The following is a 26,539-nucleotide window of genomic DNA, read 5'->3' on the forward strand; positions in this document are numbered from 1 at the left end:
CCCCCCCCCCCCCCCCCCCGGCGCGTTCTCCTGTGTCTTCCCCCCCCCCCCCCCCCCCGGCACGTTCTCCTGTGTCTCCCCCCCCCTGGCACGTTCTCCTGTGTCTCCCCCCCCCTGGCGCGTTCTCCTGTGTCTTCCCCCCCCTGGCGCGTTCTCCTGTGTCTTCCCCCCCCTGGCGCGTTCTCCTGTGTCTCCCCCCCCTGGCGCGTTCTCCTGTGTCTCCCCCCCCTGGCGCGTTCTCCTGTGTCTCCCCCCCCCCCCCCCCCCCGGCGCGTTCTCATGTGTCTCCCCCCCCCCCCGGCGCGTTCTCCTGTGTCTCCCCCCCCCGGCGCGTTCTCCTGTGTCTCCCCCCCCGGCGCGTTCTCCTGTGTCTCCCCCCCCGGCGCGTTCTCCTGTGTCTCCCCCCCCCGGCGCGTTCTCCTGTGTCTCCCCCCCCGGCGCGTTCTCCTGTGTCTCCCCCCCCGGCGCGTTCTCCTGTGTCTCCCCCCCCGGCGCGTTCTCCTGTGTCTCCCCCCCCCGGCGCGTTCTCCTGTGTCTCCCCCCCCCGGCGCGTTCTCCTGTGTCTCCCCCCCCCGGCGCGTTCTCCTGTGTCTCCCCCCCCCCCCGGCGCGCTCTCCTGTGTCTCCCCCCCCCCCCCCCCGGCGCGCTCTCCTGTGTCTTCCCCCCCCCCCCGTCGCGCTCTCCTGTGTCTTCCCCCCCCCCCCCGGCGCGTTCACCTGTCTTCCCCCCCCCCCCCCGGCGCGTTCTCCTGTGTCTTCCCCCCCCCCCCCCCCCGGCACGTTCTCCTGTGTCTCCCCCCCCCGGCGCGTTCTCCTGTGTCTCCCCCCCCCCGGCGCGTTCTCCTGTGTCTCCCCCCCCCCGGCGCGTTCTCCTGTGTCTCCCCCCCCCCCGGCGCGTTCTCCTGTGTCTCCCCCCCTGGCGCGTTCTCCTGTGTCTCCCCCCCCCTGGCGCGTTCTCCTGTGTCTCCCCCCCCCTGGCGCGTTCTCCTGTGTCTCCCCCCCCCTGGCGCGTTCTCCTGTGTCTCCCCCCCCGGCGCGTTCTCCTGTGTCTCCCCCCTGGCGCGTTCTCCTGTGTCTCCCCCCCCCTGGCGCGTTCTCCTGTGTCTCCCCCCCCCCCTGGCGCGTTCTCCTGTGTCTCCCCCCCCCCTGGCGCGTTCTCCTGTGTCTCCCCCCCCCCGGCGCGTTCTCCTGTGTCTCCCCCCCCCCGGCGCGTTCTCCTGTGTCTCCCCCCCTGGCGCGTTCTCCTGTGTCTCCCCCCCCCTGGCGCGTTCTCCTGTGTCTCCCCCCCCCTGGCGCGTTCTCCTGTGTCTCCCCCCCCCTGGCGCGTTCTCCTGTGTCTCCCCCCTGGCGCGTTCTCCTGTGTCTCCCCCCTGGCGCGTTCTCCTGTGTCTCCCCCCCCCCCTGGCGCGTTCTCCTGTGTCTCCCCCCCCCCCCTGGCGCGTTCTCCTGTGTCTCCCCCCCCCCCCTGGCGCGTTCTCCTGTGTCTCCCCCCCCCGGCGCGTTCTCCTGTGTCTCCCCCCCCGGCGCGTTCTCCTGTGTCTAACAACACCCCCCCCCCCCGGCGCGTTCTCCTGTGTCTCCCCCCCTTCCCCCCCCCCGGCGCGTTCTCCTGTGTGTACCCCCCCCCCCCCGGCGCGTTCTCCTGTGTGTCCCACCCCCCCCCCCCCCGGCGCGTTCTCCTGTGTGTCCCACCCCCTCCCCCCCGGCACGTTCTCCTGTGTGTCCCACCCCCTCCCCCCCGGCGCGTTCTCCTGTGTCTGCTGTTATCAGCAGTTTTTGGTAGAGGCGTTTTCTGGCTGTAAAAAAAACTGTCCAGTTCCCAGCCCGGAGCCTCCGCCGTCACTTCCCCCACCCCCATGTTATACTCACCTGCACTGTGTAATGGTTTTGTACAGAGCAGCCCAGATCCCCCCTCTTCTCGGGTCCCTGGCTGCTGCTCCAGGCCCCTCCCCCCCCATGTTGAGTTCCCCCCACAGCAAGCAGCTTGCTTTGGGTCACCTGAGCTGTGCTGCAGCTCCGTGTATCCATTCAGCTGACATTCTATGCATTAAGATAAAAAAAAAAAAAAAAAAAAACTTTTGACTTTTCAATTCCTTTAAAGAGGAAGTAAACCCTCCTCAGGAAGTTGTACCTATAGGTGATCCTATGATAAGTCTTACCTATAGGTACTGTAAATATCTCCTAAACTTGTACTGTTTAGGAGATATTTACCTTACATGCATCCAGTGACATCACTGGTGCATGCGCTCTGAAGGACCGGCCGCTTGTGCTGTTCCTTTAGAGTCCCGTGCCGTGACCGTCGGCTCCCATGCGCGTGCGCGGGAGTGACATCATTGCGGCTCCAGCCAATCAGATGGCCGGATGCCGCAATCCTGGAAGACGGGCGACCAACCATGTCACCCGTGAGACAGGTGACCAGTCGGCACTGCGAGGCTTTGTCCTAAGGTAAGCATTTCATAATGAGTTAGTATGCGGTGCATACTATTATGTGTTTGTCTTTCAGGTGTTTGTTTTTTTAAAATCTAATGTTTACAACCTCTTTATGCTTTGGCAATAAAACCTGGAAGCTGATTAGTTTTAATGAAAGAATGTGCCTGCTTCTGCACATTCCGGCCTTAGTAAATAAACCCCACATTGTTTTCCCATGCTCTGTAAGAGGACACTTTGTTGATGTTGGGACTCTTCCAATATTTGTGCCAGGCATGGTGTGGAAGGGTTTAATAGTCCCTTCATTTCACAGAGCGCTCATCACCCTGTGTGCATCCAGTGACAGTTCTGTACTAACGCGCTCCGTATCTGATATCTTTATGGCTATGTAGTCGGGATCCTTTGCTCTTTCTGGAAGGAACACTCGGACCTCCAGAATTCTATGAGACCCCCAGAGGGCAGATACTGGTGGTTCATTGTCTTAACCGGTTCCCACCCACCGCCACCTTTTTACTGCATCAATGTGGCTCTGCTGCGCGAATCGACATAGACCTACGTCGGTCGCGCACAGGCAGCTAGGGGGCGCACTCCCGCCCCCACTCAGCAGCGGGGAAGCCGATGCACGGGGCAGGCAGCTCCAATTGCCGCCTGACACCCCGCGATCGCTCCCCGCTGAGAGAAGAACGGTCAGCTGTTGTAAACACAGCCGACCGTTCTTCTCCCTGGAATGATCACAGAGCCCCTGTGATCCTTCTATATAGGATCACATGTCTCTATGATCATTTCACAAGCCACGCCCCCATACAGTTAAAATCACTCCCCTGGGCTCACATTTAACCCCTTGATCACCCACAGTTAACCCCTTCCCTGCCAGTGTCGTTATTACAGTAAAAGTGCATATGTATAGCACTGATTACTGTAGTTATGTCACTGGTACCCCCAAAAGTGTAAAAAATGCCAGTTAGGGGTCCGATCTGTCCGCCGCAATGTCGCAGTCCTGCAAAAAAAATCGCAGATCGCCGCCATTACTAGTAAAAAAAAAAACAATAAAAATGACCTAAATCTTTCCCGTAGTTAGTAGATGCGATAGCTTTTGCGTAAACCAATCAAAATACGCTTATTGCGATTTTATTTAACCAAAAATATGTAGCGGAAAACAAATTGGCCTAAAATGTTAAAAAATGTTGATTTTTTTTTTTTTTTTACATTTTTTTTTTGAGAATGTTATTTAGCAGAATGTGAAATATATTGTTTTGCTATTTTGCGCAAACCAATCAAAATGCGTTTTTTTTTTTTCCAATAATATGCCTTTTTTTTTTTTTTTTTTTACCAAAAATATGTAGCAGAAAACAAATTGGCCTAAAATGTAAAATTTTAGATTTTTAAATTTAATTTTTTTTGAGAATGTCATATAGCAGAGTGTGAAAAATATTTTATTTCTTTTTTTCAAAATTGTCGCTCTTTTTTGGTTTATAACGCAAAAAATAAAAATCGCAGAGGTGATGAAATACCACCAAAAGAAATCTCTATTTGTGGGGAAAAAAGGACATCAATTTTATTTGGGTACAACGTCGCACGACCGCTTGTCAGTTAAATAAGCAGTGCTGAATCGCAAAATATGGCCTGGTCAGGAAGGGGGGCAAATCCTTCCAGTTTTAAAGCGGATGTAAACCCTCTCCTATAGAAGTGAACGCCTCAGGTGATACATAGAGATAAAACCTATCCCCCTACATAAGTTGTACTTGTATATCTGCAGTCTTTAGCCTTCTACACCCTTTGGAAAGTGCAGCTTGAGTTGGGTATTGTGTCTTCTCTTCCAGCACTGGGTGTGGAGTCTGGACATACACTGTGTGAGAGCTGATTGAAGGAAAGGCACACACCCCCCTCCCCCCTCCACATAGGCAGAGGAATGAAAAAACATGCAGAAGTGTACTGTGAATAGACCAGCTCTGTGCTAATCGATCTCTAAGCTCCCTCCCTGACAGAAATTTCCAGCTGCTTTTATCTCCTGTGTCTGAGAATTGTCAGACGTTATCATGCTAATAACAGAGGAACGGAGCAGCAGAAAGACACAGCACTTAGGGCTTTAGAGAGAGATAAGTAAACACTACAGAGCAAACGTTCCTAAGTCAAATTTCATGAATGAGGTTTATAATCACTTAGGCTGCATTCACATGTCAGCGTATGGATTGCGGGCAGAATCGCCGCAATCCGGAGATTATTGCAAATCGCGGGACGCCTGCGCGTTGCCCGTGATTTGCAATAGCACCCCAAACGCTGAGCGATGTTGCCGCAATTTCCGCCTGCTGGTAACATTGCGCAAAAAAAAATTGTGGGACGCATGATGCCCCAAAGAAGCTATGGTACCTTTTTTGGGCGTCATGCGTCCCACGATTCTGTTTGCGCGATGTTACCGCGATTCGGCAGGCGGAAATCGCGGCAACATCGCACAGCGTTTGGGGTGCCATTGCAAATCATGGGCAACGCACAGGCGTCCCGTGTTTTTCAATGATTTCCGGATCGCGGGCAGAATCACGGTGATTCTGCCCGCGATCGCTATGCCGTCATGTGAACGTAGCCTTAGGATCACTTTAAAGGACTGTGAAGTAATGTAAAACCAGAAGAGTGTGTTAAGTTGCTGATGAAACTGGTGTAGATAACAAGTTCATTTATCAACTTCCTTTGACCTCTTGCAGAGCTGCCTGTTACCCCTTTATTTCTACCCCTTTATCACCAGGACATTTTTCAGTTTCCAGTGCTGTAATTGGTCGACAATTACTCAGCCCTGCAACAATGTACCCAACCCAAAATATTTTTAGATCACTTTTTATTTTTAGCCAGAGCTTTCTTTTGGTGGCATTTAACCACTTAAGCCCCGGACGATTTTACCCCCTTCCTGACCAGGGCCTATTTTGCGATTCGGCACTGCGTGACTTTAACGGACAATTGCGCAGTCATGCGACGCTGTACCTAAACGAATTTGACGTCCTTTTTTTCCCACAAACAGAGCTTTCTTTTGGTGGTATTTGATCATCTGTGCGATTTTTTTTTTTTTTTTTTGATCATGCGCTATAAAAAAAAAAGAGCCTCAATTTTGCAAAAATAACAATATTTTTCACATTTTTTTATATGCAATATATGCAATTCCCCCCAAAAAATTTAAAAATCAAAATTTTTTTAACATTTTAGGCCAATTTTTTTTTTTACCATATGTTTGGTAAAAAAAATCGCAAAAAGCGTATTTTGATTGGTTTGCGCAAAAGTTATTGCGTTTACTAACAAAGGGAAAGATTTTTGGCATTTTCGTTTTTTTTTTTTTTTTTTTTAACGAGTAATGGCGGCGATCTGCGATTTTTTGGGCGGACAGATCGGACCCTTGACTGACATTTTTGACACTTTTGGGGCTTACCAGTGACATTACTACAGTAATCGGTGCTATGCATATGCACTGTTACTGTAAAAATGACACTGGCAGTGAATGGGGTTAACTTTTTTTTTGAGAGGGAGGGGTTAAGTGTGTCCCTAGGGGCGTGATTCTAACTGTGATTGGATGTGGCTTGATGTGCAAGAACAGTGATCAACGGTCCTACATAGCAGAACCGTATGATCACTATTCTTACACAGGGGAGAATGACAGGCGGCTTTGTTTACACTAGCCGCCTGCCTTTCTCCCGGTGTAACGGACGAGTGCCAGGCGGACATTGGGTCCCCCGGGCACACGCTTGGGAGAGTCCGTGACCGCGCGGGGGCGCGCCCGCTCCCTAGAGCCTCGCAGGCTAGCGACGTAGCCCTACGTCGCTTTGCCGGTGAGGGGCTGACCGCCGACGTAAATAGTCGTGCGGCGGTCGGCAAGTGGTTAAAGCTTAACTCCACTTTTGTTGAGAGAAAAAAACATTCCCCTCTGGGCGATCTCTGTACGTTGCAAGGATTTTAACAAACTTTGTTGCAGATCCCTACCTTTTGTTATTCTGAAGAAATCATTGTTTGTTCCTCTGTGCTGAGTGGGTCTAATGAGAGTGGTTTCATAATTATCTATCAGCTGTGGCAGCTGCAGGGCTTTAATGAGGAAATCTGGGCCTGCATCCCTTTAGACGTGTTCCTATTGGGAGTATCTCACCAAAAATGACATTTTTGTTGCAGGGGATGCCAGAAATCTGACTTTTATCTTAGTGCAGACTTCTGGGAAAATTGGTGAGCCAATCACACAAGCAGGAAATTATGTTTCTGGGGGTGTGGTCAGTATACATTCTGTGTACAGAACACCTCCAGGAAGCCATATTGCATTGCAATTTCAGAAAATTACCATGGATGCTAATTGAAATGGAAAGGTCATTTTTATTAACATTCAATTACAATATGATTTGTGTCACAATTGTATACACTATATTTTTTGCAGATTTTTTTTTTTTCCCCATGAAAGTCGAGTTATCCTATAATAACCACTTGAAAAAGAGGAGGTGGGGGGGGGGGGGGGGACATTTTTGAAACAAACCTGTTTCCCTTACTTTGTTATAAAACATATCGAACAAAAATGCCAGGACAACATGAAAAAACCCACAGTGACCCCTTTTGTGGAAAGTAGACACCCCAAAGTGGTCTCAGATATTTTGTGTGAAATGTGCTGGTATTTAAGGGGTTACAACCTGAAGTTTGGTAAGAGTGAATACTGGTCTCAGAAGATACCGCCTATCTGTTTTTCCTATTCATGGTTTGTTACTATTTCCTCCCCTTTCTGTCCCAAATCCATCTCCTGATAAAACAGCATTTGTAGTCTTTCTGCACATGCCCAGTTTGGTGTGTTTTGCTAGAGTTTTTTTTTTTTTTTTCCTCTTGGGAGGGTGCATGCTATCAGTACAGGGCTAATCGGCACTGTCTAGGCTCCAGGCTCCTGGGCAGAGCAGATATAGTGACTGCAGGCTCCCGGGGAGACCAGATATAGTGACTGCAGGCTCCCGGGGAGACCAGATATAGTGACTGCAGGCTCCCGGGGAGACCAGATATAGTGACTGCAGGCTCCCGGGGAGACCAGATATAGTGACTGCAGGCTCCCGGGGAGACCAGATATAGTGACTGCAGGCTCCCGGGGAGACCAGATATAGTGACTGCAGGCTCCCGGGGAGACCAGATATAGTGACTGCAGGCTCCCGGGGAGACCAGATATAGTGACTGCAGGCTCCCGGGGAGACCAGATATAGTGACTGCAGGCTCCTGGGGAGACCAGATATAGTGACTGCAGGCTCCTGGGGAGACCAGATATAGTGAATGCAGGCTCCTGGGAAGAGCAGATATAGTGACTGCAGGCTCCTGGGGAGAGCTGATATAGTGACTGCAGGCTCCTGGGGAGAGCAGATATAGTGACTGCAGGCTCCTGGGGAGAGCAGATATAGTGACTGCAGGCTCCTGGGGAGAGCAGATATAGTGAATGCAGGCTCCTGGGGAGACCAGATATAGTGAATGCAGGCTCCTGGGGAGACCAGATATAGTGAATGCAGGCTCCTGGGGAGACCAGATATAGTGAATGCAAGCTCCTGGGGAGACCAGATATAGTGACTGCAGGCTCCTGGGGAGACCAGATATAGTGAATGCAGGCTCCTGGGAAGAGCAGATATAGTGAATGCAGGCTCCTGGGGAGAGCTGATATAGTGACTGCAGGCTCCTCGGGAGAGCAGATATAGTGACTGCAGGCTCCTGGGGAGAGCAGATATAGTGACTGCAGGCTCCTGGGGAGAGCAGATATAGTGACTGCAGGCTCCTGGGGAGACCAGATATAGTGAATGCAGGCTCCTGGGGAGACCAGATATAGTGAATGCAGGCTCCTGGGGAGACCAGATATAGTGACTGCAGGCTCCTCGGGAGAGCAGATATAGTGACTGCAGGCTCCTGGGGAGAGCAGATATAGTGACTGCAGGCTCCTGGGGAGACCAGATATAGTGAATGCAGGCTCCTGGGGAGACCAGATATAGTGAATGCAGGCTCCTGGGGAGACCAGATATAGTGAATGCAAGCTCCTGGGGAGAGCAGATATAGTGACTGCAGGCTCCTGGGGAGAGCAGATATAGTGACTGCAGGCTCCTGGGGAGACCAGATATAGTGAATGCAGGCTCCTGGGGAGACCAGATATAGTGACTGCAGGCTCCTGGGGAGACCAGATATAGTGAATGCAGGCTCCTGGGTAGAGCAGATATAGTGACTGCAGGCTCCCGGGGAGACCAGATATAGTGGATGCAGGCTCCTGGGCAGACCAGATATAGTGACTGCAGGCTCCTGGGCAGACCAGATATAGTGACTGCAGGCTCCTGGGCAGACCAGATATAGTGACTGCAGGCTCCCGGGGAGACCAGTTATAGTGACTGCAGGCTCCCGGGGAGACCAGATATAGTGACTGCAGGCTCCCGGGGAGACCAGATATAGTGACTGCAGGCTCCCGGGGAGACCAGATATAGTGACTGCAGGCTCCCGGGGAGACCAGATATAGTGACTGCAGGCTCCCGGGGAGACCAGATATAGTGAATGCAGGCTCCTGGGGAGACCAGATATAGTGAATGCAGGCTCCTGGGGAGACCAGATATAGTGAATGCAGGCTCCTGGGGAGACCAGATATAGTGAATGCAGGCTCCTGGGGAGAGCAGATATAGTGACTGCAGGCTCCTGGGGAGAGCAGATATAGTGAATGCAGGCTCCTGGGGAGACCAGATATAGTGACTGCAGGCTCCTGGGGAGACCAGATATAGTGACTGCAGGCTCCTGGGGAGAGCAGATATAGTGACTGCAGGCTCCTGGGGAGAGCAGATACAGTGACTGCAGGCTCCTGGGGAGAGCAGATACAGTGACTGCAGGCTCCTGGGGAGAGCAGATACAGTGACTGCAGGCTCCTGGGGAGAGCAGATACAGTGACTGCAGGCTCCTGGGGAGAGCAGATACAGTGACTGCAGGCTCCTGGGGAGAGCAGATACAGTGACTGCAGGCTCCTGGGGAGACCAGATATAGCGAATTCAGGCTCCTGGGTTTAGTAACACTTTAAGCAATCTGTGACATGACCAGCTAAAATTTATAGTGTCTACCGCAATGTGGCACAATGCCGATTGGTGGGACCGTTTATGTAGAACAGAAAGGATTGATGCTTGAGAATTTTAGATACAGAACAGATGTCACCACACGTAGTTCCCAGTTTTCAAACCTAATTGTGTTTATTCTTTTTCTCAGGATGCGATTCGTACACTAAACACGCTGCAGACAAATGCCAGTTACCTGGACCAGGTGAAGAGGCAGAGGAATGATCCTCAGATACAGCTTGCTGCTATGAAGGGCTTCTTGGAGAGAAGCGGCCTGTTAGTAAGTAACCCCACATAGATCTAAATGAAGGTGATCGGTTTTGTTCTCCCAAGGCTCTCCATGATGTGTCTGGATGGTAGGCCGGCATACTCCGTTCTATAAAGCTGTTAGGAGTGATATAGATTAGTGAGTGATAAGTGACTTTAAGCAGAGCTCCACCCAAAAGGGGATGTTCTGCTTTAAGCATCCCCCCCACCTATGGCACATTTGCATTCTCATTTTTTGGGTGGGAGCGGGTACCTAGTTTTGACAGGTACCCACTCCCACTTCCACTCGGGCCGTGGAAGTTCTCCTCTCCCCCCTCCCTCCCTGCAATCTTCTGGGACACATCACAAGTCCCAGAAGATCACCTGACCATTGAGGGGGCGCAGTGTGCAGCCAGGTGCCCACACTTGTAACGCCGGGGTGGGGAGAGAACCGAGTGATTCGGGCAAACACCGCTGGATCCTGGGACAGGTGTCTGTTTATTAAAAGGCCAGAGCTATACTTTTTGTAGCTGCTAACTTTGAATAAAAAAAAAAAAAAAACAGTGGAACTCCGCTTTATTAGCGATTATTGGCTTTTTTGCCAAATCGCTTACCCTAAAACAAGCCTCAGCCACAGCTAGGCAGCCATTGTTGTGGCTTGGAAATTCCCCTTAACCACTTAAAGTGGAGTTCCACCCAAAAGTGGAACTTCCGCTCATTTGCTTCCTCCCCCCCTCCGGTGCCACATTTGGCACCTTTCAGGGGGGAGGGGGAATTGGGTACCTGTTTCGGACAGGTACCCTTCCCCACTTCCGGGAGATGGCGCTGTCCCTCGGAAGTTTGGCCCCCTGCTCCTTCCCCTGCCGCCGAGCCAATCCAAAATTTGCAGCGCGGTCTTCGCGCATGCGAATTATGGACCCGCCCGTGAAGCCACAAGGCAATGGCGGCGGCAGCACCCGAAAGCCGATGGAATCATCGGCTGCGGTGCCGACATTGCTGGACTCCAGGACAGGTAAGTGTCCTAATATTAAAAGTCAGCAGCTACAGTATGTGTACAGTGTGTGTAGCTGCTGACTTTTAATTTTTGGAGGGGGTGTGGCTGGAACACCGCTTTAAGGAGCAGAAGATTTACTCCCATACTCCGATGTGCAGGTGAGTCCATACAGCCATTGCGTCTCCATTGATCTATACAGGCTGCTTGTGCTACAGACTAAACAAACTCCTCTTTCACGCTGTTCAGGCCTCTGCTCTGTGAGTCCTATGAAACTTTATTCAAATGAAGAAAAAAATATTCTCAGACAGCTCAACCCAGCCCAACTCTTTGAGCCCTGTGCTGGAAAGTGACAGTTAAAGAATGAAAATGTAATTTTGATTGCCAAGTTGTCTGACACCATTCTTCTGCTAACGGTCCAGTGATTTGTATGAAAGTGATCATTTCCCACAAAAGAGTTGCATTATTTAATCCCAGTCTAGCAGAAGGAATCCTTCAGGCCTCAGTCCTGTAATACGGCTGTCTATATTTCTAGCTCAACACCTTATTTAATAACGGAGGTTATAAAATGACCATGCATACAGGAACTAGTGTGAAAACACGAGCCCCCAGCAGGGTGGATAAAAATCAATGATTGTTTTATTTTTTTTAAATCTAATTTTTGAGTTTTTTTTTTTTATCAAATTTGATTTTTAAAGTGCCTTTAGAGTAAAAATCTATCTATCTAAAGATAGTTTTCAATTTAAAGATTAGTTCCAGCTGTTTCTGTGTTTATTAAAAGTCAGCAGCTACAACTGTTATAAACACACATTCGCCTGTCCCAGTATCCAGCGATGCGGCCGCGCGAACCCTCGTTCCTCTCCCTCGTTCCTCTCCCTCGTTCCTCTCCCTCGTTCCTCTCCCTCGTTCCTCTCCCTCGTTCCTCTCCCTCGTTCCTCTCCCTCGTTCCTCTCCCTCGTTCCTCTCCCTCGTTCCTCTCCCTCGTTCCTCTCCCTCGTTCCTCTCCCTCGTTGCTCTCCCTCGTTGCTCTCCCTCGTTGCTCTCCCTCGTTGCTCTCCCTCGTTGCTCTCCCTCGTTGCTCTCCGCGTGGCCCGCATCACTAGTGTGGGCAACCGGCTGTGACAGCTTGCGGATTCACAGCCGGGTGCGCACTGCGTGTCCTTAATGGCTGGGCAATCTTCTGGGACCTCTGACATGTCCCAGAAGATTGCAGGGAGGGGGAGAGGAGAACTTCTGCTTGAGCCGCCCTGGGGGCTGGTACCAAAACTAGGTATCAAAACTAGATGCCCGCTCCCCCCCCCCCCCCCAACAAAAATGACATGTCAAATGTGGCATGTCAGGAGTACTTAAGTGGAAGTTCCACTTTTAGGTGGTACTCTGCTTTAAGGTACATTTAATAATTTAGTTTATTCAGCATGAAATGGAGCTTAGTTATGTAGCATGAGGCTGTATATTCTGCAACATTTACATTTTTGGTGAACTCATTCAATGAATCCAAGCTCTGCAAGCTGAGATAACATGCACTGCATTGATGCATTCACACAATTTCACAGTAACCATTGACGGCCTTCCAGCTGTTGCGGAACTACAATTCCCATGAGGCATTGCAAGGCTGACTCCCACAGGCAGAGACATGATGCTACTTTGTTTACTAGTTCGTAAACAGCTGGAGGGCTGCCAGTTTGACACCCCTGAGCTAAAACAAAGTTCAGGAATATTCCTTTATCCCATTGTTTTGCAAATCTATGTACACTACAAACTGTGTGAATGAATTGGTTCTGATATTGCGGTTTTACTAACCTGACAGCGTATTATTCTAAATCGGAAACCTTCATTTTGTTTGCAAATATTAAAGATTCCATATATAAAAGATTTCTACCAGTAAGATTGAGTCCTTACATTTAAAGAGCACCTGTCATTTCAGATCCATCATGGCAGCACCTGTTAGTGGGCATCCACTCACCTGCTGCCGCCACGTCCCTCACCTTGTTGTGTCACTGCAGCATCACCAGCCGTCCCATTAAAGTGAATGGGACTGCCGGTGAGGCAACAGCGGGTCAGAGGAGGAGACGTTGCGGGATATGACAGTTGCTCTTAAAAAATTATGATTTAAATCGAGTTGATTTAAACAAGCTTTTTTACTAGTGATTTCAATTGTCTTGATTTAAATCAGATCAGATCAGATCAGATCCACCCTGGTCCCAAGGCAACCTTATGCAGTCAGAGGAAAGTGCTCCCATCAGCAGCTACAGAGAAGGGATGTACAGTATCTCACAAAAGTGAGTACACCCCTCACATTTTTGTAACTATTTTATTCTTTTCATGTGACAACACTGAAGAAATGACACTTTGCTACAATGTAAAGTAGTGAGTGTACAGCTTGTATAACAGTGTAAATTTGCTGTCCCCTCAAAATAACGCAACACACAGCCATTAATGTCTAAACCACTGGCAACAAAAGTGAGTACACCCCTAAGTAAAATGTCCAAATTGGGCCCAAAGTGTCAATATTTTGTGTGGCCGCCATTATTTTCCAGCACTGCCTTAACCCTCTTGGGCATGGAGCTCACCAGAGCTTCACAGGTTGCCACTGGAGTCCTCTTTTTCTCTTTTACAACATCACAAAGCTGGTGGATCTTAGAGACCTTGTGGTCCTCACCCTAAGTGAAAATGTCCAAATTGGGCCCAGTTATCCATTTCCCTCCCCGGTGTCATGTGACTCGTTAGTGTTACAAGGTCTCAGGTGTGAATGGGGAGCAGGTGTGGTAAATTTGGTGTTATCGCTCTCATTCTCTCATACTGGTCACTGGAAGTTTAACATGGCAAAGAACTCTCTGAGGATCTGAAAAAAAGAATTGTTGCTCTACATAAAGATGGCCTAAGCTATAAGAAGATGGCCAAGACCCCGAAACTGAGCTGCAGCACGGTGGCTAAGACCATACAGCAGTTTAACAGGACAGGTTCCACTCAGAACAGGCCTCGCCATGGTCAACCAAATAGGTTGAGTGCACGTGCTCAGCATCATATCCAGAGGTTGTCTTTGGGAAATAGACGTATGAGTGCTGCCCGAGGTTGAAGGGGTGGGGGTCAGCCTGTCAGTGCTCAGACCATACACAGCACACTGCATCAAATTGGTCTGCATGGCTGTTGTCCCAGAAGGAAGTCTCTTCTAAATACAATGCACAAGAAAGCCCCCAAACAGTGTGCTGAAGACAATCAGACTAAGGACATGGATTACTGGAACCATGTCCTGTGCTCTGATGGGACTAAGATAAACTTATTTGGTTCAGATGGTGTCAAGCGTGTGTGGTGGTTAACAGGTGAGGAGTATAAAGACAAGTGTGTCTTGCCTACAGTCAAGCATGGTGGTGGGAGTGTCATGGTCTGGGGTTGCATGAGTGCTGCCTGCACTGGGGAGCTACAGTTCATTGACGGAACCATGAATGCCAACATGTACTGTGACATACTGAAGCAGCGCATGATCCCCTCCCTTCGGAGACTGGGCCACAGGGCAGTATTCCAACATAACGACCCCAAACACACCTCCAAGACGACCACTGCCTTGCTATAGAAGCTGAGGGTAAAGGTGATGGACTGGCCAAGCATGTCTCCAGACCTAAACCCTATTGAGCATCTGTGGGGCATTCTCAAACGGAAGGTGGTGGAGCACAAGGTCTCCAACATCCACCAGCTCCGTGATGTCGTCATGGAGGAGTGGAAGAGGACTCCAGTGGCAACCTGTGAAGCTCTGGTGAACTCCATGCCCAAGAGGGTTAAGGCAGTGCTGGAAAATAATGGTGGCCACACAAAATATTGACACTATGGACCCAATTTGAACATTGTCACTTAGGGGTGTACTCACTTTTGTTGCTAGCTGTTTAGACATTAATGGCTGTGTGTTGAGTTAGTTTGAGGAGACAGCAAATTTACACTGTTATACAAGCTGTACACTCGCTACTTTACATTGTAGCAAAGTTGTCATTTCTTCAGTGTTGTCACATGAAAAGATATAATAAAATATTTACAAAAATGTGAGGGGTGTACTGACTTTTGTGAGATACTGTGTGTGTGTGTGTCTCTCTCTATATATATATATATATATATATATATATATATATATATATATATATATATATATATAATATATATAATATACGCACACATTGGCCAAGTAGCTCCCAGGGTTTCTCTTGATCAGATTTATAAGAAGTTGCGGGGGATTTGTGGATGTATGCTTTGTCCTTGTGAGTCCCAGTGCCTAAATCTAGTATGTTTTTCTCTCTTGTACTGACTGTTTTTTGTTCTGTGTGTTCAGGTGGAAGATTTGGATCAGCTAAATATAATTCATGTGACTGGAACAAAGGGCAAGGTGAGTTGCAGAGAAGGAGAACAAAATTCAGAGGATAAGTTATGTAACGTTCATTATCCTGTGGCTGAACAAATTAAACTTTAAAGTAAATTCTTACAGAGGCCTCATTTGGGGAAAAAAGAGTTAAAAAAAAAAAAAAAGCCTGAAGCATGCTCGGTCTGTTTAATGCACTGTGTGTGTGTGCGTGTGTGCGCTTGCTCTAGAGCCCCACTCTGTGTGTCCATAGACACACGGAGTGCCTTTCAGCCCCACCCCCTGCTCCCTCCTCACTGGCTGTTATTGACAGCAGTGGGTGCCAGTGGCTCCTGCTTCTGTCTCTGAGCTAATGAGGAGGGAGAGAGTTGTGAAGCCTCTGCTCCTGTGCACATTGCTGGATCGTGATTGGACTCAGGTAAGTATCAAGGGGGCTGGGGGGTAAGCTGCACACAGGTTTTCACCTTCATGCATAGAATGCATAAAGTTAAAAAAGAAAACAAACAAAAAAAAAAAAACATTCAGGCTCCGTTCACATATTAGCGTATGGATCGCGGGCAGAACCGCCGCGATCCGGAGATTATTGCAAATCACGGGACGCCTGTGCGTTGCCCGTTGATTTGCAATAGCCCCCCAAACGCTGAGCGATGTTGCCGTGATTTCCGCCTGCCGAATCGCGGTAACATTTTTGGGCGTAATGCGTCCCGCGATTTTTTTTTTTGCGCGATGTTACCGCGATTCGGCAGGCGGAAATCGCGGCAACATCGCTCAGCGTTTGGGGGGCTATTGCAAATCAACGGGCAACGCACAGGCGTCCCGCGATTTGCAATAATCTCCGCATCGCGGGCAGAATCGCGGCGGTTCTGCCCGCGATCCTTACGCTAACATGTGAACGGAGCCTCAGTCTTTAGAACCATTTTAAACTGTGTGAGTTGGTAAATATTTGGATTGTTTCACGTGTGGCCTACCTTAGACTGCACCTGTATAAAGGCAGAAATAATTTGCATGTATTCCACCTCGCAATAAATGTTCAGCCATAGTTCTAGCAAAAGTTAAACATTAAAGCTTGCGTAGGAATCTGTCTCCTTTCCTCCAGTATTTATTGACAAGCTTTATAGTTCTCAGCGTTCTTTGCCACTGATCTGAGAGTATGATAAACATCTTGTACTATTCTTCTCCAGTGTTACACACCTTGATAAGTGACATAGTTGTAAAAAAAATAAATGTTAGTGTTATTGTATTAATTTTAGAAGCCTTTGATCTACTGTGTTAACAGCTATGTACACTGCAAGGAAAATGTTCTCTATCGTTTATTCAGCTTCAGATCTTCATACCCATTGGGTTATACTGCCTCCGATAGGAGTAGAACACTAGGCATAATAAGTCTGGCTATGCCCACGGGCAGTCCCAGGGGGTATACTTCCTCTCTCTGTCTATAGGCACTCAGTTTTTTCTGCCTAGTCAGGAGGAAGGACTTAGTTCCTTGCTGGGATCTTTTGGTCCTGGCAATTTTTTTCTTTTTTGATAGAATCCAGGAGAAAAAAAATTATTTCTGTGAAATCTACAATCAACTACCGGACTGGGCGACGGGCTGGATAATCTAGATCCAGTGGTCACCCCAGTCTGGCCAACGAGGACGCACAGACCTCAGCTCCGCGTTAGGCCGGTCGCGACATTACCTCACTGGATGGGGGCTGGTCTGCGGGTTAAACGTCTCGCAAGGTCGCGTACGACCGGGTCTCGGCCCGAGACGCAGCCTTCCTCCTGGCCGACAGCCTCCCCATTTCGATGGAGAGGAGTTCTGTCTGGAGTGCCTCATGCCTGGTTCCTGGTATGTTGAGTAGCTGTCCCCCCCTCTCCCCCTGGAGGGTTTTTGGGGTGGATTTGGGCCCCTCCTTGGGACGTTCGGACCCCTAGGTTCTCATCCTTCCCGTCAAGCACCCCCCCTTGTCAACTGTCCCCCATCCTAATCATATGTCCCCCATCCTCCACATATGGCCGGGTGGGGCCTCCATTTTGTTGTAGCCTGTGTGTTTCTATACATGGTTGCAATGTTTGTGTAGTCCACGGGCCATTTTGTGGTAATTTGCCATTGAAAATAGCAGCGTTCATGACAATGGTGCCTGTTTCTGGTGGGTGGTGAGTCTGGTGGGGTTCTCTCCCTCTCTGCTGAGGAGCGCTTGGTGCTAGTGCCTGACTACCAAATGGTGCTGCCAGCATGGTGGGGGTTGTCCCTTCCAGTGTTTTACACTTTTTGTGGGGTCCCCCTGGTTGACTCATGGAGTCTTTGGAGCACATCTCCCCACCTGATCTCCTCTCTGCGGCTGCAGGACCCTCTGGGTCCCAACCATCCATCGATGAACTGACAGCTGTCCTTGAGTTTTTTTGTGTCCCAGGTGAAGGCGGTCATCGGTGACGGGCTAGCAAAAAGCGCCCCCGCCTACCGAACGGAGAACAGCTCCCCCCTGCCTTTGCTGAGCTGGCAGATCAGCTGGTCCAGGGGCTGCAGTTTATCTGTAGTGCCTCTTTGGATGTGGCTCCCCTAGTGGCTCGGGTCTCTGTCTCTGAAGGCAGTGGTCCCTCGGCGTGTCTTTTGGCTCAAATGCTGGACTGCAGACCAGACTTCTAAAAAGGCCTTGACTCCTCTCACCTTTCAAGGAGAGAGCCTGTTTTGAGCTACCCTGGATGACATCATAATAGGTCTCACGGGGGGGGGAAGAGTACCTTTCTTCCGCAGGCTACTAAGGGCAAGGAACCTTGTTGTATACGTGGGCCTTCCTTTTAAGCTCCCTCAGGGTCAACTGACAAGGGCTCAAAGCAATTCAGGGCCTCCTCCTGGAGGATCCAAACAAACCTGGTCTGGCAAGCCAAGAGTGGGCTTCTCCAGACCCGTGGACAAAGCTCCCTATGGGGGTGGGGGGACCTCTTCGCAGGTTTCTGGACCCGTGGACTTCAAGGTGCAAGAAAAGTGGATCCACAAAGTCATTCGGTCCGGCTACAAGATCAGGTTTCGCTCTTGTCACCTGGCAAGGTTCTTTCCTTCCAACTTGCGCCTGTCCCCAACCCATTTAGGGGCTGTTTGGGGTGGCACAGGACCTGTTACATCAAAGAGTGACCCATCCTGAATGGCCCTACTTTTGATTCAGTGTACATCCTGGCCTATAGTCTTAATAATAGTATAGTTTAAATACTCATTTAAAGTCCCACAAACCTTGCTCTTTATCCTGGCCTATAGGTCATTGTTAAAACTCTGGAACGTTGCGGCACTCCTTTCTTCTCCCTTCTCTTTTCTTTCCCTTTCTTCATTCTCTTTTCTTTCCCTTTCTTCATTCTCTTTTCTTTCCCTTTCTTCATTCTCTTTTCTTTCCCTTTCCTCTGCATCTTCTAATCTGAGCTCCTTTCTTTTACATCACGGGTTATTTTGTACTCCACATAAGACTCCTCACTCCTTATGCCTATATGCCAGCACACTATGTAGCAGAGACCTGTCCATTCCCATTACATTGATAATGCTGGAGACTCATGCTGGAGTTTTCCCTTATTTTTGGACTGTTCACGCTCCGCTGTTATCTAACCTACACTACTGTGTGCTCGGATTGTACATTGTGAATCTAAGCATACCGTGTTTGTACTTTCTTTTTTATAATCTTTAGTAAAAAGGTAATGATAAAAAAAGAACGTGAGACCAGAGCCAAAGAGGATTTCTGCATCACTCCAATGTGGTCACAAATTGTTAGAGAGAAATGTCTTTTTATATTTTTATTTATTTCTAACTTAATGCAAAAATGTTGAATTATGAATTTTTTTTTTTTAATTTTGTTAAATGTTTTTTTTTTTTTTATATATGTTTCTAATGTTGCTTGTGTGACAAAAAGCCAATCTCTGCGTTTTTTTGTGCTTTCAGGGGTCTACATGTGCCTTCACTGAGCAGATTCTGCGGAACTGTGGCCTAAAGACCGGATTTTATAGGTAATTATAAATCCGATGGAGGTTTTGCACGTGTGAGGGGAATGATGAGCACTGGTCAGTTGAGAGTCATGGGTGACCAATGACTAACACAGATTATTTATTACGTAGCCGAGGGAAGCCCTTGAATATGTTCTTCCTTCACATGATAGGCAGGCTAATTGCTGAGTTCCTGTCAAATGAGAGCTACTGTGGAAAACCGATTTAGTTCAAAGTTCTTGACTGACAGTACAGAGTACAACCAGTGCTCATCTGTCACTGCCATTATCTGTGTTCTGTCCTTTAACAGTAGCAATTTATGGGTGAGGCCTTGTCCTGGCTATACCTCTGTTATTGCAGATGGTAGGAAGGTGGATGGAAATTAGTTGCCTTGTTTACTATCAATTGCACTGAGTTCAGCAATAAAAAGAAAAAGCAAGACATAAAGAACAGTATATCTCCCAACCTTGGAGATCAAACCAGATTAACGGAGTCAGGTGTATTAATACTTAGACAATAGGTGCGGCATAACATGAAACGTCCAAGTGGATGCATGGTAACCGCATACCTCATTGTAGCAGTGCCATTATACCATCTGATATTTTATGCAGTCACGGTGGAGGAGCTCCAGCTATCCCAGATTTTATTATACTTTTTTTGGGCAACCACTGTGTGCTTGTATAACATTTTTTTGTATGGTAGAAGCTGGTTAACAGATTGTATCCAGCTTTGCATGGAGGGAGGGGTGGGCTGGATCCACTTGAGTGCAATGGATTTTCTTGCCATAAAAAGTTTCTCTGAGCATGGTTGTCATGTAGCGGGGCCGGAGCTCTTCATCAAGGATGCCTAGAAGGCAGACTTCTGGGGTTAAAGCGGAGTTCCACCCTGGGAAAGTTTTTTTTTTTTTAATAAAAATACCCCCGGGACAGTCGGGGCTAGTGCATTCCACAATGGATAGCCTCTGATCTGTCCCGGTTTGCACTTACCTTTTAGAAGAAATACTTACCTTGCAAATGTCTTCTCCAGCGCTGCCATCTCAGGTGTGGGCAGCTTGAAGCCAGCGCGATCCTCTTGTGTCCTCTTCCGTCTTTTTCGGTCCCACGATGCACTGCGCCGGCCCCGCTGTAACTTCCGGTGCCCCAGCGTCATCCCTGCACAGCTACTGGGCATGGCCAGAAGCTGTTTAGCAGGCAATGGCGGCGCCTGCACCGGAACTGACGTCGGGGCCGGTGCAGGCGCATTGATTCCTGGGAGCGATGACGTTCAGCTCCCAGGAATCATTGCAAGCCAGGAAGTGACAAATCGCCGTGGCCGCCGAGGGGAGGAAGAAGAAGTAAGGTAAGTATATTTTCTTCTGAACAGGGTAAGTAAAAAAAAAAAAAAAAAAAAATTGCGATTATCCATTTGTTTTTCAGGTGACCCGGAGCAAGAAGATGGAGGTAAGTATAATTTTAGGGTGGAACTCCGCTTTAAGGGTACTGGTATAGACCACACCGGGAATAGCACCTCCAAAACCCTTTGCCAATATCTGGCTTTTACCGGGCATTGCCAGATGACGTATATAAAGTCCGCTCTAGGGGCATCACACCTTGTACAGCTGGAGGAAGGCATACAATGCATGGCAAATAGCCTAATTGGGGTCAGGGAGGACTGATGTAACATGTACAGTTGAATGAACTTATTGTTCGCTGCAGGAGACAGATACAAATGAGAGGAGCAAGCTTCCTCCCAGTCCTCATCTGATAAACTGGGAATAAGTTATTGCCATTTAGAGAAGACCTCCAGTGGAGTGGCTGTCAAGAGAGCATTCAACAAGTGAGAATATATATCTGATATCAACCCCTTGGGACCTTTTTGTTATCTTAAGCCTAGTACACACGCAACGATTATCGGCCGACCGATCGTCCGTCTTTTGTTCAGAGTGGTGTTTTGTTGGTTGGAATGTGCCTAGACTGCACAGGAATTTTCTCGCCCAACAAAATTCTACTTCAGAAGTGATGTCATGTGTTGGATTGCTTTCTTTGTGTTCTTTCTTCTCTGAGCATGCCCAGTCTTGCTCATAAGATTTTTCCCTGTCGAAATCTGTACTGACTGCACGAAAATCGAACGTGTTTTGACGGCAGACAAAAATTTTATAGTCTGCACACCAGGATTTTTTTCGTCCCAAAAGTCGGAGTCGGTTGTCGGAAGCATCATACTAACAAGCCGAAAATCGGCAGATCGGTCGTCGGACGAAAATTCCCTGCCGAATTTCGACTCGTGTGTACGAGGCTTTAGACATCATGTGCTATGTACTGGATATTCACAGGCAACCGTAAACTCCAGGGCCCTTGTAGTGTAGATATTCCACTCTGCACGCCCCTGCTAGATCCCCTCACTGTATTAATGTTGAGCCTCACCGAAGATCCCTTTGTAGACAGGAACCTGAGGTTGACCATGGCTGGTTGCAGCACCACAGACTGAGACGGCTCAGAGCTGAACTAGAGAAACGAGCTGGAGCTTTGCAGTTACATGAGCGCATAGAAAAACTTTAATAAAAGGTATTCCGATTGCACTTTAGTAGAAAATGTGTGAAGACAATTTATAAGTAATTGGAGGGCATTGTTTACAAAAGTAGGTTATTGCTTTGCCTATCCTTTTACCTTATAGCGAGGAAACCTTTCTTTATGGTAGGGATCCTAAACCCCCCTCCTCCTTCTTCTTTTTTTTTTTTTTTGTTACTGAATGCATTGCACCGTTGTGACTATTACTTAAGTTGGCTTTAAAGCTGAACACCTGGCAAACTTCCAGATTGAGATTTGAAATATGAGAGCTGTTTAACTTGCCAAGGTATGTATTTGTTTATCCTGTTCTGATATTCTCACAGCCAACCTGAAGCAGTTTCTGTACTACAGATAAGTTATATAACTAGGTTTTGTCCCCCACCTAAAATAGAAATCCTTTATATTAACGTAGCACTGCCCCCTAGAGGACTGCTGAGAATTGCACTTTCTGGATTCCCCTGGGTTACCAGTAGCAACAGTCTGGGGAAACTTATCACTTTAAGTCCTTGGCTCAGACAACGAACAGTCCAGGGGGATTTGGTTTTTGTGTTTTATTTAGAACTGGGATAGGGTGGGATACTCCAACTATGAACTATGCACAATTCTGAGGACAACTAGCTGTAGTGTGTGTGGCAAGGCCGCTGCTTCACCTTGCCACTGAAGTGAAGATAAAGAATATGATCCTTTTAAAGTTACTCTTCAGGGTCCTAGCTTGGCACCCCCTTTCTCACTTGCTGTGTATGCTGACACCTGTCCACTGACCTCACTGGAGTGGTCCCCTTCCTGGGCAGACCCCTGGCAAGCTTCCCGGTACTCACGGACACTGTTTTTCCCAAGGTTGCTCTGCCTCCAACTCCTCTAGTCAGCATCCACTGGACCTCCTGGCTCAGCACCACACTTCTGGCTCACTTGGCCCGACCGCTTGTGACCACCTTCCTCAACAGACCGGAGGAGAGACAGCAGTCACCCTCCTCCTAAGACCTGGCTTCCCGCCCAAAGACACTCTGTCACATGTGCCCTTGGCTTTTATAACATATCCCAGGATGCACCACTGTTTGTGCCAACCCACTGGGATAGTCATAAAAGCCTGTGCGTCACTGGCTGGATTTCCTCCACTGTCCAACAGGCTCCCCTATTGGATACAGTGGGGACACTCCACCAGACCAGATGAATCACACATGGACACATGCAACAGGCATTACTACTGATCAGGCTCCCCTGATAAGCAGATGGAACAGACAATGTTTTCTTCCTAGCACCTATCTAGGAGGGTGCTACATCAAATTCCCATATTACCCTGCATACCAGCTTACATTTCATATCGGGCTCATTACTCTACTCTAGTGCACATAGTGGCCGCTAAACGAGAGAGAGGAGGCAAATACGCTCGGGGGTGATTGACAAAATACAGGTGCATCTCATAAAATTAGAATATCGTCAAAAAGTTAATTTATTTCAGTAATTTAATTCAAAAAGTGAAACTCAAATATTTTATTTAGATGCCTTACACACAGTGATATATTTCAAGCATTTCTTTATTTTAATTTTGATTATGGCTTACAGCTAGTAAAAACGCAAAATTCAGTATTTCAGACAACTAGATTATTACATAAGACCAATAAAAAAAAAGTATTTTTAATTCAGAGATGTTGGCTTACAGAAAAGTATGTCCATGTACAGTATAGTACGCACTCAATACTTGGTCGTGGCTCCTTATGCATGAATTACTGCATCAATGTGGCGTGGCATGGCGGCGATCAGCCTGGTCACTGCTGAGGTGTTATGATCGTGGCCTTCAGCTTGTTTGCATTGTTGGGTCTGGTGTCTCTCATCTTCATTTTGACAATACCCCACAGATTCTCTATGGGGTTTAGGTCAGGCGAGTTTGCTGGCATCTGATCCACGAGATGCATTGGAGACAGATACTGTTTTAAGTATATGGTTTGATGTAAAATATTTGTTATAATCAATAAACATGCATTATTCTTTTTTTACTTATTTTTGGTTTCTTATGCTAATATTAAGGCACATCTAAATCCCCAGATCCAGTGATGGTAGACACCTACCAACCTGGTTACACTACTATTGTCCAATATATACCAGGGGACGGTGCCATCTAACCTATTGACAGACCATCCTCTCTACACAATTTACATATAACAATATTGAAATAATTTAGAAATAAATGAACTCTGATGATCTCATTTTGTTTTGAGCTGTACCTGTATATGCAGCCTGCTTTCCACTGCCCTTAATGGCTTTCACATTCTTTTGTGACCGTCTCAGATAAATCTTTGTCCAAGTTATTGTAGTCTTTGCATATGCAAAATCTAATGTGCACTATTTTGTATCCCGTTGTAGCTCTCCCCACCTGGTACAAGTGAGAGAGAGGATCCGGATCAATGGGCAGCCAATCAGCAAGGAGCTGTTCAGCAAATATTTTTGGCAAGTTTACAATCGTTTGGAAGAGTCCAAGGTGAGTCTGAGGTTTTTGCTAAAGTTTAACCCCGGGCAAGTGGCGTTACTCTTGCATCTCTCCTAGTTTGAGTGCTTCTCTACAGGGGGTTGTAGGAGACTGAAGAATTAAAAAAAATGACTCCACTTGGGATCCTAGGGCTTATGGCTTACATCCTAAAACACTTGGAGGTTTATCCTACTGACCCCTGCATCACTACAGGACACAGTGATGTGGAGGTTGGTGGGAGGAACCACTGAGTGCTGTGTGGGAAAACAGGATGTTACCAGCCTTAACCTCCCTGGCGGTATTCCAGAGTGTGACTCGGAATTAACTTTCAGTGCCAGAAGCCGTAACCTCGAGCCACACTCTGGATTACGCCGCAATGTTACTCACCTTCCCTGCAGTCCCCCCCGCTGTTCTCTCCGACATCCTGACACTCTCTCTCCGCTGTGTGCACGGCCGATTGCCGGCACTTGCCTTCCGGTTCCCTCCTGCGAGCGTTGTGACGCAGGGGGGTGGAACCGGCGGCAAATTCTAAAGTATAAAAACACTAAATGAGATGATACAAAGCTGTGATCCTAACAGATTACACTGTATCATCCCATTTCACCACAGGATTTCACCTGGTGACTTTTCCAGTGCCCTGCCTGTGCTTTTCCAGTTCTTTGTGCCTGGAAAATTGAGAACGACCATTGCGCCCAAAAAGCGTTTTTTTGCGCAAAAGCACTTTTAGTTGAACTGGAAAACAGCGACAGTGAAACGGAGTTACTTGAAGAACTGAGCGATAGCGATTCGTGGGAAAATTCGTCATCAGGTACGGAAAGTGACGACAGCGACGATTCTGATGTCTTTCTGGCACATAGCTTGTGGAATTTGGGAAGTATATCAAATGATTCTTCAGAATTTCCAACGGAGCGATGTGCCAGAAAGAGACATCAGAATCGTCGCTGTCGTCACTTTCCGTTCCTGATGACGAATCGCTATCGCTCAGTTCTTCAAGTAACTCAGTTTTGCTGTTGCTGTTTTCCAGGTGTCCGGGGGGCCCTTAATGGTTTCTTGCACCGGGGCCCTGAAGGTTCTAGTTACGCCTCTGGACAGAATATAATTCCACTGTTCTTAAGCAACCCACAAACATGAACAGCTAAATACTTAAACCTCCCCTAGGCCCCATTCACACATGTGCGACCTATCTGTGATTTTACCGCAATGTTTTTGCCGTGATTTTGGGATAGGGATAGGTATTTAATAGCAACTGCTACTGCTTTACAAGCAATAAACAATAATCCTATTCTGAATGTCCTAACTTCAGTTAAGAATTGCTCCTAGTCTAGATCCCCAAGGAGACATATCGGGGGAGGGGGGGGATTAGATTGAGTTGTGTTTTGGTACACTTTATTGATTGTGTCCAAGAGCATCCACCAATAACGGAAGAGCTTAGGACATTTCCATAGCCCTGGCAACGAGGTGCCGCCTTATCAGTGCCCATCAGTGCAGCCTATCAGTACCCAACAGTGCAGCCTACCAGTGCCTATCAGGGCCCATCAGTGGAGCCTATCAGTACCCAACAGTGCAGTCTACCAGTGCATATCAGGGCCCATCAGTGGAGCCTATCAGTACCCAACAGTGCAGCCTACCAGTGCATATCAGGGCCCATCAGTGCCGCCTCATCAGCGCACATAAATGAAGGAGAAAAATTACCCGTTTTATAACAAACTATAAAAACTGTTTTTTGGGGTTTTTTTCCCCAAATTTTCTGTCTTTTTTTGTTTGTTCAAAAAAAAATAAAAACCCCAGTAGTGATTTAAATACCACCAAAAGAAAGCTATATTTGTTTGAAAAAAATGATAAAAATTTCATATGGGTACAGTTTTGCATGACCGTGCAATTTGTCATTCAAAGTGCGACAGCGCTGAAAGCTGAAAATTGGCCTGGGCAGGAGGGGGGTTTAAGTGCCCAGTAGGCAAGTGGTTAAGCTGCCCAGAGTTAAAATGTTTTAATAAATAAAGATAGCATAAGAATGTTAAAGAACACAAACTAAACTATCAGTTTATAAACTTACAAACATGCAAAAAATAGTTGTAACTAAAACTAAAACTAACAATAAACCATTCTACTCTACATGTAAGAGCACAGTTCAGTATGACGGTCCTGTACAGAACAATAACCATATCCAATTCTTCTTCCCTTCTCCTCCTCCAGACTGATGACTTCTGCTCCATGCCCGCTTACTTCCGCTTCCTGACCATTATGGCGTTCCATGTGTTCCTTCAGGAGAAGGTTTGTAAACTCCATAAGAGATGTAGCTTGTTCAGAGCCGGCATCCTTCTCCTGAGCTCACATCTTGTCTTTTTCTATGTCACAGGTAGATCTGGCTGTACTGGAGGTGGGGATTGGTGGAGCTTATGACTGCACAAATATTATCAGGTAAGTAATGTTTGCTGACACTTCATGCATTAACGGGGTAGTAAATGCAGGTGGTTTATCCTAATGCATTCTATGTATTAAGATAAAAAGCCTTCTGTGTGCAGCAGCCCCC

General features: G+C 47.9%; 1 protein-coding gene across 1 annotated transcript in view; it reads left to right on the forward strand.

Annotated features, from left to right (window-relative positions):
* FPGS (folylpolyglutamate synthase) overlaps window positions 1–26,539 on the forward strand; it is a 61,461-nt gene that overhangs the window by 6,984 nt on the left and 27,938 nt on the right. The window contains exons 2-7 of the mRNA XM_082263934.1: window positions 9,630–9,758; window positions 15,031–15,084; window positions 18,962–19,026; window positions 23,907–24,021; window positions 26,203–26,280; window positions 26,366–26,427. Of these exons, the coding sequence (XP_082120060.1) occupies window positions 9,630–9,758; window positions 15,031–15,084; window positions 18,962–19,026; window positions 23,907–24,021; window positions 26,203–26,280; window positions 26,366–26,427 (503 nt within the window). The remainder of the gene's footprint in view (window positions 1–9,629; window positions 9,759–15,030; window positions 15,085–18,961; window positions 19,027–23,906; window positions 24,022–26,202; window positions 26,281–26,365; window positions 26,428–26,539) is intronic.

Source organism: Pelophylax lessonae, assembly GCF_965119305.1.
Source record: "Pelophylax lessonae genome assembly, chromosome: 7".
Classification (NCBI taxonomy): Eukaryota; Metazoa; Chordata; class Amphibia; order Anura; family Ranidae; genus Pelophylax; species Pelophylax lessonae.